A 14,850-nucleotide genomic window follows, 5' to 3' on the forward strand; every position below is an offset into this window, starting at 1 on the left:
ATTTTGGAAGCCTAAATAAAAATTAGATTTTGTAGTTCTTTCATGACAACTATGAATAAAAAATTTAAAAAAAATGCTTGGAACAAGTCAAAAATCATGACCTAGAGCTAAACAACATACAAGTTTACCACTAGACTAGTAGATAATTTTATCTTTAATCTTTCAATTATAATATATTTGTACTTAATGTTTTTGTTTTCTAGATTGGTGGCCTTAATCAAGTATGAGTCTAAAGCCCTTACTTGATTTCGGTGGCCCATGTTCCTACCCTATACCCAAGAGTATAGACCATAGTTACCTAATTCGCGGTTCGCTTCGGTACGGCTTCGCGGTTCGGGTACGCAATTCGCTAAAAGTAACGTATTCAGTACGGAGGAGGTAGGCTCATTTCGGTACGAACCGGTACGGTGTACCATGTAGTTCGGTTCGATATACTCAAATAAAAAAAATCGCTATTTATAATTTATATATAATTGTATATATGTCATGTTAATTTTATACTTTTTATGTATAAACTTATAAGTTTAAGAATCAAATGAAAACTAGTGAAAATAGAGGGAGTTAGTTGTTAATAAACACAAACTAATTTTACTATTTATTATTCTTATGTAAATATTTAGAAACTTTAAGGACTAAATGTAAGCTGGTGAAAGCTTAAAGGGTTAAATGTCAAACGAACCAAACTTTTTAAAACCTACATCAAAACCAGTAAACCACCCACGTTCTTACTCAGATACGCCGCCGTCGCTTCCAGTTTCCTCATTTTCCGGCAAAAATGGCAGCTCCGCTATCAGAAATTGGCATCGCGTACCAGAGCGAATTGGAACACTGAATTCGTTTGTTTGGTATGCCGTACCGGAGCGAACCGGAACATAGCGAATTTCGTCTGGGTTCATCGCGAACCAATTCGCAATTCACGGGTCTTCGGACGAATTCGGTAACTATGGTATAGACTATTATTGTTGGCTTGAGACTTGGATTCAACCTGTTTAATTTGCCTAAACGTGTTAGGTCAATCAACGGTTGAATCATCTCATCAATTGTGTTTTTTATGTTACTTAATTTTTTAAAAACTGTTTAGTTGTTTGTATTCGTATAATACTTTTTATTTTTATTATTTATTAAATAAGGATTGAATTTCACACTGTGTGAACATATACATTTCTTCATGAGCGGATTATTTTGTAGAAAAAGGAAGAAGATATATGGTATTACAAAAAGAGGAATGGAGAGGGTGGGTTACAGATTTAGGGTAAAAATAAATTCAAATAAAGATAAAAATGAGAAGCGTGAGAATAATTTGTGATCACACAAAATACCTTTAAAAATATTTAGAAAAAATATAAAAAAATCATAACTCAATATATAAATAAAAAACGAAAAAAATAAAAAAACTAAAACGTTTCCCCTGCCATTCCCGTTCCAAAAATAAAACAATGAAACGACACAATACCGAGAAAAAAGCCACAATGCCGAAAATGAACAAGCAACACAATGATAAACCAAAAAAGACACAATAGATCGCAAAATATAACATAATGACGAACAAAATATGACACGATGTTAAGTAATATAACACAATATAAAAAAAAAGACACAATCAATGATGAAAATAAACACAAAATATAATGATAAACAAAAAGACATAATGATCTTTTTCACACAACATTGTGTTTTTTTTAGAACAGGCAAGACGGTGGAAACATTTTTATACTTTTACATTTTCCGTTTTTGTATTAAAATTTGAGTTATGATTTTTTTATTAACTTTGCATTATTCTTTTATGATTTTTTTTTGTTACAAATCCTTCTTATCATTTTAATTTTTGTCCCATTTATGGTATACCTTCCTATGAATTTAATGCTATAGAGAGAAATGAAATAAATTATTAGAAAATGACGTTATTAATTTGATCCCATCACGCTTTCAGTATACTTCTTTTGTTGGAGGCCTTTCATTGGGTTTTGAGATGTCACAATTCAATATTATATGATCTATCTTCAGGATTATATTTTTCTTTCGAAGAGACCGGATTTATAGACTTGAAGGTTGGACGATTCCTCGCTCTTCTTGGTTAAAGAGGTTAGGAACAATAATTGATTGTGCTATTCTTCCTAGAGCCGGAAACCCCACTAGATGAAATAGGTTTCTCCCTAAATAAGTAAATATTTTTGCTTGGCGTGTTCTTCTAGATAGATTACCAATGCGAGATAACCTAAGTCGTTTACGGCTTGAAATCCCTTGCATTTTGCGTCCAATTTGTTTGTCACAAACGGAAACTAGTAACCATGTTTTAATTGGTCCTTGCCACATTGCGGAGAAGGCTTGGAGGCTAGTGGTAATCTGGCGAGAAACAAACATTTTGGTTCCGGCAAATCCGAAGACTTTGATAATGTTACTAGATGACGATGGGTATATTAATTTGAAACAAAAAGTGTTAATTGAAATGGTTCGCCTTACAACTTGGTGGACTCTTTGGAATTTCATAAACAAGATCGTTTTTTAGCTTAATAGAGTTAGAAGTGGAGACATTTTTTAGAATATTGTTCAGCATTCCTTTTTTATGGTATACCAGTAGAAATCGTAAGGTTGGATTTGCTTAGGATGAGTGGATTAAAACCCTCTCTTTTTTTCTTTTGGCTTCGTCTAGTTTGATTAGAGCCTGTTATTATATACCATCACAGCTTTAAAAGAAGAAGAAGAAGGCTTTTGTCCATATTTCATATTCCTATAGAAACACCATATTATTTCTTTTTGTAGTGAAACCGGAACCACATGTCGGCTAATACTGAACCAGAATTAGACGGATGCTTTTTAAATAAGGTTTCAAGAGAAAATTTAAGAGCATTCTCAGCCTATTTCCTACCATATATTCATATATATATATATATATCATATAATTAGTTTAGAGTTCGTGTTACACACGAGATAATTCAAATTATAAAATTACAAGTAAAGCAAATAATTACATAGCATAAATGAAAAAATATATTACATCTATGTTTGTATCTATACTATGTGTACATAAATTGATTTTATTTATATCGCAAAAAGTTTTTTTTAAACAAACTTAATAAAAAAATGTCCGTGCAAAAACATACTCGATAATGCTTCTTTCTATTCAAAATTTCATTCTTAATGTGATAATATGTATAATTGAAAGAATTTTGGTTATGAACCAATTTCGGAAATAAGTTCTCGTTCGATAGTAATTCTAACCACTCAGCCTAAATACAAAAGGAGCGTTACCTTTATTGATATATTTATCAATTCACTACCCATAAAAGGAAATGAGAACATTAAATTGTAACGACGGATGTTCTTCAAGAACTATGTTTTTCTGAGCTACACCATAAAAAATATTTTGATAAGTTTCAGAAGACTTCTCCACTTTGTCATAATGACAACATAAAAAATAACATGTTAACCGATCCAATTTTGTGAATATTTTGTTTCATTTGAGCATAGTTTTCCATGACATGCTTTTCATACAACGTTTTAATCACAATTGAAGGAAAAATTAAGGTTAACATAAATATTTCAAAATTGATAACAATCACTTTCAGAAAATATTAAAAAATTATACGGTGTGGTGAAACCTCAAATTTAACTTTTCCATATAATATTTCTCTGTCATCTACTCACAACCATTCATAGTATCCATGGGTTGACCCAACAATGAGTGTTGGTTCCATCACTTTTTCATGACTGACAAAAGGCTGAGCATCATGACTAGATAACAATCGTAAGTCATAGAGCTTTATGGTTTTACAAGATACACAAATATGCAAACAAATAATAGTAATAAACTTAATAGGTTCTTTCTCTTGTGACTTCCTGCCATCAAGAAACAAGCCACATGAAGAAGGTGGACCACAACGTGAGAGCTATTGCAGCCACGCCATAAGTCCATAGCATAATCACAGAACACTCGCTTTCACCCACCTCAAACAATTGCGTTATTGTACCTGCCAAGTTTATCAAATCGTTAATATTGTGGTTTTTGAAGTCATATTGACACATAAGTCATTTACTAAAGATCTAAAAATTTGAATAGAGTCAACCCAACCCGATTTATATATTTATATATGACCCAAGCACATTTTGATATAATATCCAATGTTGTTAGCTATGGATTATTTCTTCATTTTGTAAAGAAGAAATTTACAGACTAGTAACTAAATTTCCTAAGTGTTTCATGACTAAAGTCATTCAAACTATTGAAATTTAACTAAGTGCTTTAGTTTTATGGATTTTTTTTTATAAATGTTAAAATTTTTTGAATTAAGTAATCTAAATGGAATATATGTTAATCAGATTTAGTATTTATTGTTTTTCAAGTTAAGTTGAAGAAAGAGAAATAGCAAAGAAGAAAACACCACTGAATAATAATCAAGTTTAATACCTACGCGCGTTAAATTAAAATCACTAGATAGTAATCAAATGTACTATGTGTTCCATTTATCATAGCTAGTTTTTTTAATTATTATTTAAAAAATATTAAAATTGAAACATATGACAAAAGTTGAGTGATTATAGGCAAAAAAATATATATATATTCCGGTACTACACTTGAGAAATTTGATTACTATTGCATGAAATTTTCCATTTTGTAAAATATGACTGCTTTTCTAGTCACAAAGATGCATAAATATAATCATACCAATGGCCATCGCGGGTGGTAGAGAGTATTGGATCAAAAGAACAAACATGTACAATGAATCAGATCCCACGAATCCAAGATGGCGTGCGGCTTTCACGACACCGATGCCCAAGATTGGCAAAGCAACATAACGAACCACTAGAATTCCTGTCATCAGCCACACGCCTACGTTCGATTTCTTCATACCTAATTGTAAATGAAATTAAGAATGTGCATTTCCTAGGAGTTATGAAACAAAGAAAACGGCATCATGAATACACATACCCTTATAAAGATTAGCCCCCACTATTAATGTCATGGCTGGAACTGTTGCCTCACTGTTGATATGATCAAAGACCAGAAAAAGAAAATAACAAAAACCGCAAATCGTTAAAAGTTGGACCTACCAATGAAAGGAATGCCCTTTAGATCCAATGTTATGTCAAGAACTGTGAAAACCATATTATACACGTGTACACTGCTAAGTATATTGCATTCCCACTCACTTTCTCTGTCCCCTAGCGGTCAAGGGTTGTAGTCTCGTCATGAAGATTGGTGTAGATTAGATTTATATTGTGTGCAAGTTGTTTTATAAAAAGGTTACGTTCTATCTCACATTAAATCAACAAAACATTGTGCACAAGTGTATTATGTGATTCTAGTGTTCTTGACATAATATTAAATCTGAAAAAGATAAGTGATGTGTATACCCAAGAAGACTTGCAGAACTGTCGATGACACGAAGAGGAGCGTTATCACCGATCATTAGCTTTCTAATCGGAGAGATCACTCCTATCAGGAGCCCAACGATCTGATGGCAAAAAGTCGGTATATGAAAACAAATCCTGCATCTAGAGAAAAAGTTACAACATCATACCGTGGCAATGGTAGTAGGTGTTAACCACATTTTAAGGTTGATCTTATCAGAAAAGGCCTCTAAATATCCTTTAATCTTCATAAGCACAGTCACCTGCTTAAATTCATTGTCTTAATCACGACTAATATCATGTAAGAACATAAAATCTTGATGCTTTCAATTTAAAAAAAGTCAGTACCTTTTTCTCTTCATCATCTTCGGGTACTATATTATGTTCCTCCACTTCTGAATATTCATCATCACGAGCTTCACAATCTTCAAAACTTGAGCGTCGAGATTGTAACAATGCTTCGGTATAATTCTCCGAGAACATATCCAAAGTTTTTCCCGAACAATCAATGCTAATAGTCGATGTTTTTGTGAGGTCTTTGCCACTCAAGTTCCCATATGTTCTTATAATGTTGTACACATAGGTCCAAATATAAACCGCACCAAGCTATAAGCAGAAACCTCATGAAAGTAAGTTAATTTTTGCATCAAATTCAGAACAGAACAAACACGAAATTTAATTGAGCACACATTGGTTTCAAGATATTTACCGCCAAAGATAGTGAAACTAAACCTTCCCCATTAGCCGAGCAAGTTACTTTGTCTCCAAATGGGCTGTTACTCTCTTCACAAACTGCAGGAACGATGATCAGAAGCAGGTTTCCAAGATTTCCTGCAAGAGCAACAATCATTAATAACTAGGGACAAATAGTCCGATTCAGTGGTGAAGCTTGGACAAAAACGTCGAGGGTGGGGGGACGAAAGTACGTATAAAAAATTCAGATGAAAATTGGTAAATTTTCACTGTGTATAAAAAATTCGGACGAAAATGGATAGATTTACATTATCGCGCAAGAAATCAGATGACTATCTTTTGCCCTTGACCCAATTAATGAAATCATACACGGCTTGGTGGGAGTGTGATAGATGTGTGAAAAAAAAAACGATAAGTTTAAATTAATAGTGAAGATTTATTGAATTTTCGTTTAAGAATAACAAGTTTTAAATTAATGACTCGTTCAATTTATCAGTTGTTTTAATTTCTTAATAATTGCATTTTATTTCTTATTGTCAATCTGATGAAGAATTGAAAGAGTGATTTTTCTTTGACTATCTTTTTTTTTTCCTTACACCCCGAACCAAAAGAAAACAACAACTCTCAAAAGCACTCGTCCTTGGACATTCTTGCACAAGAACATCAACCCCCTCTCTCCTCCACATCACATCCTCTCTTTAGCTCTAATACCCTGAGAGCACCCTATCGAAGGTGCGGGAAACGAATCAATTAGTTGAAATAGAGGTAAGCGAGAGCGCACCCGCAGCACATGAACCGATTACAAGACCGTGCAAGTGTTCAGGGGTTCTAGTGATTTTAGCAAGCACCCATCCAAGCCCTGATCCGATTATAAATGTGAGAAGGATGTTCACCGGCATGAACCATCTACAGTTTATCAATAAATTATGTAATTAATTAATCAAAAAACTAAGTGATGAGTCCATGGTAGCAAAAATCGCGCCTAGATACCGAGTACTCCCTGACTAGACTGAGCACCTAGCGACTTCCGGAATTACAATATTTAACTAACTTAATTCAGTTGCACTCACAGAGAAATCAAGGAGGAGGCTGTGACAGTATCAGCAAGGCTACTGCCCACAAGTGCTGGAATGAAGACATAGAACACAACCTGTTCAAGAAACATATACATATATATAGGTAATTAGTTAACAGATTTTAAGGTTAAATTCATATTTCATACGTATGTCCACTTACGTTGTTGAGATGGTGGCGAGCAGCATCACCCAAGATATTAACACGCGGTACTGCTAGTAGCAAGCCGATGGCGGTGATCAGAAGCGTCTTCAGAACCGGAATCAGTGCTACAACAAACAAATCTAGAAATCCCATCTTACAAAATCAAATGAAAAAAAAAAAACGAAATGAATAATGAATATAATGTGAACGAAATGAAGCTACTCCCGAATGCCAGGAGATAATTAATTAAATAAAATGAAGTATTTGGGAAAGCAACAAGAATAAGAAAGAAGACGCAGGAAGGAAAAAGACAGGAAATTTCCGGTTGAATTCTTGCATTCCAAATGACATGTGTGAGAATTAATCGATTAGCATCCACTCATTCTAAAGCTGGAGTATAAATGTTACCTACCAAACATACGTGCCGCTAAAAAAAACCGCTAAGGTATAATATTATTTTAGTAGTAAATATAAAACTTTTTGTAAATGCTAAAATAAATGATCTAAATGAAACATAACTACAAATTAGTTATCTTTTGAAGTTAAAGCTTTGGTAGAAGGTAATTCTAAATAAAAAGTCACTAAATAATAATTAGCTTTTATAAAGATTCAATTTAGTTTAAAATAAAAGAATATTAAAATTTGGTTGACTTTTCAAACAGAAAGATAATAATTAACTGTACTAAAATAATGTTAAAACTTGATTATGATATCTTATTTAAAAATACTTAAATTGTTCACATGTGTTAGATGGGATGTAAAGTTCTAAACTACAACTGGGCCTCCAAGTTTGAAACCATACCTGAAGAGGTATGTACCCGCCTCAACACCGAGCGAGGCGGGTCAACCCACAAGATATAGACAAGAGGCTTGAAATCAAGACATTATGAAGGCACAAAGCCAAAACCTATGCGCATGGCGCATATCACATATGCTCACGCATATCACATATGCTCATGCATCACATGCTCAGGCATCACATGCTCAGGCATCACATATGCTCAGGAGGCACCACAGATGCTCAGGCATCACATATGCTCACGCATCACATATGCTCAGGCACCACAGATGCTCAGGCATCACATATGCTCACGCATCACATATGCTCATGCATATCACATATGCGCGTGGCGCATCCGCGCGTGGCGCATATCACATGCTCATGCATATCACATTTGCGCATGAAACATCTGCGCGTGAGAATAAAGAGAAGACCTCGCGCATCCTCAGGATAGGCTCATATCACACATGCACATAATCAACCTCGTCCTTATCCAAATCAGGATTAGGGCAACCTTGATTGTGCACGTCAGACAACCTTCCAGAAGGTATCTTTTTAAGGAATAAGAATATGCTGATGTTGACAGCTGCCAATGAAAGGTGGACAACTCAGCAAAACCCATGTGCTACCACGTGATTATAACCAATGAAAAAGCACCAGGTGTCCCAAGGACACGTGGCGCAAAGCAATTGGAGGAGGCCAACAAGGCCCTAATTGGGTCTGAGCCCAATCATTGGAAACCCTAGCACTATAAATACCACATCAACTCCACAAGGAGAGAGACACCCAATTACACAGTATTCAGCTATATTAAGCAATACACTCCATTCTCCTTACTCTCATATTATTATCTTCTCCTACAAACTCTTATTCTCACACCGGAGGGTTACCCCAAAGAGGACCCCTCTGTCCCTTTCTGAGGGGTAAGTTTACGGTGCTGTTCATTTTGTAGGTGGAAGAATCCAGATCCCAGAGAACCATCGGTGAAATAGCATAATTACACCCGAGGAAAGTAGATCGTCTACCAGTGAGTCGATCCACGTTTCTTCATTGGCCAGGCATGTACTTGGACGCTTTAAAAGAGATCCAAAAATGCAAAGCGTGTCAAAGCTATGCGCCAAACACCATGCGGCCAAAGAACAACTTGATTCCGGTGACCTCCGCATGGCCTTTTCACAAATGGGCCATCGATATTGTGGTCCCCCTACCGCAAGCGCAAGGGCGAGTAAAATTTTTGGTAGTGGCAGTAGACTATTTCACAAAATGGGTTGAAGCCAAGCCACTAGCAAAAATCACAGCCGAAGCGATGAAACAGTTTATCTGGAGCCACATCATATGCCGTTTTGGCTTGCCCATGGAAATTGTGAGCGATAATGGCAAACAATTCACTGACAGGAAGATATCCAACTGGCTCAAGGAATTGCGCATCAACCAAATCTACACTTCGGTATACCACCCTCAGGGGAATGGCCAAGTGGAGCGCGCGAATCAAAGCTTGTTAAATGGGCTGAAGAAAAGGTTGGAGGGAGAATCCCATTCTTGGGTCGAAGAGCTACCTAATGTCCTGTGGGCACACAGGACATTAAGCAAAACCAGCAATGGCGAATCCCCGTTTAGCCTAACCTATGGAACGGAGGCTATGATTCCAGCAGAAATTGGATGCCCATCCCATAGAGTGCTCATGATGAACAAGATTGATAACGAGCGCGAAAGGAGGTTTGATCTCAACTTACTTGAAGGGCGCAGAGAGGCGGCTATCATCAGTGAAGCCAAGTACAAGAAAAAACTGGAAAAATATTACAATCAGCGCGTGAAAGAATGCCACTTCAAGAAGAATAATTTTGTCCTTCGAAACAATGAAGCTAGCCGCGCGATACCCCTGGGAAAGATGTCCCCCAATTGGGAGGGACCTTATCAAGTCTCGGAAGAATTGGGAAAAGGCGCATACGCTTTGAAAGATTTGAATGGAAAGAAGATCCCGCGCGCATGAAACGCGGCACAGCTTAGAAAATGTTTCATGTAAAAATTGTCAAATTTGTAATCAAGGCTCTTTAAGCCATTATGAATAATGATACGCGCTATCTTCTCTTAATGTGGATTCTATTACCTTTTGCATACATGTTTCACACTTCCCTTTATTAATTTTGAGCAATATGACAACATTGTATTGACATCAAAACAAAAATAAAACGAAGTAAAACATACATGCGCGAGCTTCAAGCTCAAACGCGTTAACGAGTCTTAACTCTAAAACGTCAGGGCCTTAGCCCAATAATATGAGCCTTAGCTCAGGGCCTTAGCCCAATAATGTGAGCCTTAGCTCAAATCACTCACAACATCCATCCTACATGCTGCGCAGCCTGACCATAAAAATACCTAAGCACAACTAAGGCAAAGCAAATGCCAAAACATAGTTGTTAAGGTCTCAGGTCGAGGTCGCGCATGAAATTGTAATGGATATCAGAGTAACATATACTGACACGTAAAGGCTAAAAAACTCATAATTCCCTATAATAAATGCGCGATAACGTCGCGCAAAAGAGGAATAATGAAGCGCCAAAGCACGTGTCAACATAGTCAGGATATTGCAAAATCACTTACAATATGACAAGGATTAAGTATAATAATTTCCTTACAACCTTGTTCTTATTTCAACGTGCAAGCATATCTTATATTCAACAAGCAAACATGCAATATAAAGAGATGAATGGGGAATGCGCAAGATGCGAATAAGGGAAAAACAAAATTTCATTTCAAAGCATTGAAATTTACAAGTTTACAAGATGAGATACAAAACTACAAATAAAAAACAAAAAACATGAAGGGTTTCTCAAGTCTCCACGTCGACGTCAACCTCTTCATCGTCCTCATCACCGCCCTCAGCATCTAGCGCAGCCCACTCCTCGTCATCTCCAAACTGACCATAGTCAAGATGTTCGTCCAGAATGGAGTCGCCTTCTGTCATAATAGTGTCAGGAGCGGGTCCTTTGGCCACGCCAGAGCCGCTAGCAGGGGCAGCATTCCCCGCGCCATCATCGCCGCCACCAGCCCCTTCGCACTCGTCAAGTAATTTCTTTAGCGCGCCGAGATCGGGCTGGTCAGCAAGCGCGGATATCTGCAAATCATAAGGAAAAATATGAGTACAAAAAGACTTGGAAAATAAGTCAAGGTAATCTCATTAAGGTTAAAATACCTGCGCAAGGATGGGAATGGGAGTATTCAAATACTTCTCCCCCATCGCGGCCATGTCCGCGCAGGCAACGTCGCTCTGATAAGGGTAGTCGGATGGTTTCTTCTTCAGCATGCCATATTCATAGCCATCCTTAAACCCTTCAGCTCGACCCACCAAGCGCGCGGCAGCGTTGCAATCCATCACAAGGGCCTGAAACTCGTCTGAGTATTTCATCGCGTAAGCGCAACGAGTCATACCCTGTTAGATTAGCCATTGGCGATCCTGCGCGAGGGAAGCAACAGACGTCTCAAGAGCAGGAATCTGAGAGTTTAAAAACTCAACAGTTTCCTTAGTCTGTTTCAGCTCCTCTTTGTCGGACGCTGCTGCTGCCAAGGCTTCTTCCTTTTCCGCTCGCGCAAGCTCGAGTGCTTCCTGGCTAGACGCTGCCGTCGCCAAGGCTTCATCTTTCTCGGCCCGCGCGGCCGCCAGCTCCTCCTTCAGGCGCGCAACCTCACTCTCCAATGATGATTTTTCAGTTATAGACTGGACAAGAGCTTGGTCACGCGCCTCCGCGTCAAGCTCCAAGTCGCGCACTCTACGCGCGTACTTGGCCGCGTCCTCCTCGGCCGCCAGTAACTTCTCCCGCGCAGCCTGTAGCTCGTGCCCGCGCTTCACGAAGGCGGTGTTGGCACTTGCTCTGTTCTCGCTGAGCTCTGCTTGGAGTTTCTCAGCTCTCTCTCGAGCATCAGAAAGATGCCAAGCAGACACTTTAGCCTCTTTCTTGGCTTCCGCAAGAGCATCACGTACTTTTACGTAATCATAGCGAAGCTCTTGGGAGGCAGCAAAGAAAGCCGACCCAGCAAATAGATGATCGTTGAGCAAGTCATCGCGAGCGCGGCCCTCCTGAAACCTCCTTTCAGCTGGAGGCACAGAATGAGCCCAGAAGTCCGCACACACACCCATGGACTGAAATGAGCTGTCCTCAGTAATATTCCATCTCGGGCGGTAAATGTGATCGGCTTCCTGCAAACACAAAGTAATGATCTAAGTCATAAAAACACTAATATGGAAGTCCGCACAGCGGAGCAAAAACGAACCAATACCTGCGGGGATGAAGCAGAAAAGTCAGCGCCGGCCCCACGAGAAGACTGCGCCACGAAACCTCGTGGTGCTGCAGGGCTGGCGCGGCCGCTGTCGGAGCCTTCAGCTGGAACCTCCTCATCCTCCTCTGAAGCAGGCCTTTTCTCCTGCGACCTAGAACCAAAGTCAGTCTCGCGAGGAGGGCTGCGCGCAGGAGGAGGTGAGGGAGGTCTCGACGCCGCCAGATCGGCGCGTAAAGCGGCCTCCTGCTCCTTAGTAATCCCGATTAGGGGAGATTCAGCGCTTGCAGGAGCAGGAGCAGAACCAACGGCGCTGGCACCGGCGCCAGGAGTGCCGCCAGCAGCTTGTACGCCAGCTATGACTCCTATGAAAAAATCAACAAAAAGAAATGGTTCATGACTTGATCTAAAAGAAAAAAGTCAGAAAATAAAAGCGCAATACGTACCTTGGCGCAACTCCGTTCGCGAGTCAAACATCGCCATGAAGTCCATTCTCCCCTTTTTCGAGGGTAAAACAGGGGACTTCGAAGCGACCTCCGGCGCAGGCTCGGCACCTTGTTGCGCCTGAGATTGATCCACCAAGGTCGCCGGCTCTACAAACATTTGAGTGAGCAAAGATTCATTAGTAATTCTATCAGAATCGCACTCATAGAACCATAAAGGATAAGCAAAGTATACCTGTCGAAGAGGAAACGGCAGGCGCAACGCCGCTCCCCTTTTCCGCCGCGCGAAGGGAGGAAGTAGTGACACCATACCTCGTGTGGACAGGAGGTCTGCCCACTTTTTGAGGCAGGGAAGACAAGGAAAACTTGGTGGTAAACACCTGGGTTTTCTCATGTCCCTTCGCCTGAGTAGGAGGATCCTGAACAACAGGGGCGTCATCTTTCTTCTGTTTCTTACTGGCCCCTGCGCCAGTTTTCCCTTTAGCCTTACGCTTTAGTTGGGGCGCCTCAGCCTCCTCCTCCTCCTCCTCTTCCGCGAGCTCCAGCTCGTAGTTCTCAAGCGCGTCTACAATACACGCAACAGAAAGGTTAGCCAAATCTGGTATTATAAAGGCATAAGCATAAGTACAAAGGCTTACCAGGCACATCGCTGTCAAAGAGAAATCCCAGATCAACAGGGATGAACATGTCATCGAAGCGATCGGGGAAGCCAACCTCCCCAGCGCCCAGCGCGACGGAGCCACCCTCCATATGCTCATCATAGGCGGCGTGGACATACTCCTTGCTGACTGCACAAAACAAGTCAAATGATATCAGCAAAACGAATTATATTCGCGCAGAAGTAAGGCAATGAGATTAACTTACACAAGCCGTCAACTTGGATAACGGGCTCAGTCGCGCTATCGGCCCACCTCCTGCTCATACCAACCCCCACCAGCGCCTCCTCACAAATGTTCTTGGCGGGGGATGGTTCGGTAGTCAACTTTTTTACCCAGACGCCAGTTGGGTTCTTGAAGACACCTACATCCGCAGGCGCAGAAGAGATCGCGCGCATGGTCATGCGGATGGGGATCACACCAGCCTTAATGTAAAAAAATCTCTCAGACCAGTCATGAAGGCTCTTGAATGAAACAGTGCAGCACTTGACCTTCTGACTGCGAGGAATAAATGAGAACCAAGAATTTTGGATCTTGGGCTTATAAAAAAACTGAAAGCGCCGAGGGGTGGGCTCCTCGCGCTGAGATTTGCACATGAACTCAAAATGAGTCATGCGCACAAGTCCAAACGGATGGACTTGGGATATATGAATCCCATAAAACCTAAGCACCGCACCCACAAACCTTGTCATCGGGAGACGAAGGTTGCAGTGGGTGAAAAAATGGCAGTAAAGGGATATATAGCCGGTAGGCGGGTCCGCAGCCGTTTGCCCGGCCGCCGGCAGCATGCAGCCATACTCAGGGAGAAAACCCTGAGAGGCGATAAGGCTGTCAAAATCGGCCTGCCTCAGTTTGCAGGGGATCTCATCCCACTTCTTCACTGCCTTGGTCCTCCCTACCTCCTCCGATGAGGCCTCAGCAGCCCTCTTCCCCTTGCCGGTCTTCTTCAACGTAGACATTACTAACGATTTAACACGGCGATGGATAGGGGAGATTGTGTTGTCTGAGCTATCAGACATACAACTGTAAAAACGGACAAAGGATGATCTGAAGAACAGAGATCTGGAAGCAGAAGACAGCTAATCGGAATAGAATGAAAGAAAGGAAAGCTTCGAATAAACAACAAAGAAGATGAAGAATAAAAACTCTAAGGGCTTGCTTTTATAGGCCCAGGAGAGAGAAAATTTGGTACTAATCGAACTTCATGCGCCCCCACTCGCAGGTGTAAGCCAACGCGAGCGCGACACGTGTCCCTGACACTGTGTGAGGGGACACGAAAAGAAACGATACAGGTGCTGCCAGAGTTCACGCGCCACCAATCGCAGGTACGGACCAACGCGAGCGCGACACGTGTTCCTGACACTATGTGAGGGGACATGAAAGGCAACTGTAGCACCTCGAGCACACGAAAGATCTGACACGTCTCCATCACTGACGC

At 40.2% G+C, this 14,850-nt stretch overlaps 1 protein-coding gene across 1 annotated transcript; it reads right to left on the reverse strand.

Annotated features, from left to right (window-relative positions):
• Positions 1 to 3,709: 3,709 nt before the first annotated feature.
• LOC143576177 (protein PIN-LIKES 3-like) lies at positions 3,710 to 7,496 on the reverse strand. Its single transcript, XM_077060331.1, has 10 exons — positions 7,279 to 7,496; positions 7,113 to 7,192; positions 6,824 to 6,948; positions 6,059 to 6,180; positions 5,698 to 5,955; positions 5,520 to 5,612; positions 5,353 to 5,453; positions 4,928 to 4,980; positions 4,664 to 4,849; positions 3,710 to 3,968 (listed from the first exon to the last, which is right to left on the reverse strand). Exons 1-10 carry the CDS (start codon positions 7,411 to 7,413, stop codon positions 3,844 to 3,846), a joined length of 1,278 nt encoding a protein of 425 aa, XP_076916446.1. The 5' UTR covers positions 7,414 to 7,496; the 3' UTR covers positions 3,710 to 3,843.
• Positions 7,497 to 14,850: the final 7,354 nt, after the last annotated feature.

The sequence above is a fragment of the Bidens hawaiensis genome, unplaced genomic scaffold (assembly GCF_021521415.1).
Source record: "Bidens hawaiensis isolate Kalapana, Puna unplaced genomic scaffold, B.hawaiensis_p1.1 tig00028013_1, whole genome shotgun sequence".
Taxonomy (NCBI): domain Eukaryota; kingdom Viridiplantae; phylum Streptophyta; class Magnoliopsida; order Asterales; family Asteraceae; genus Bidens; species Bidens hawaiensis.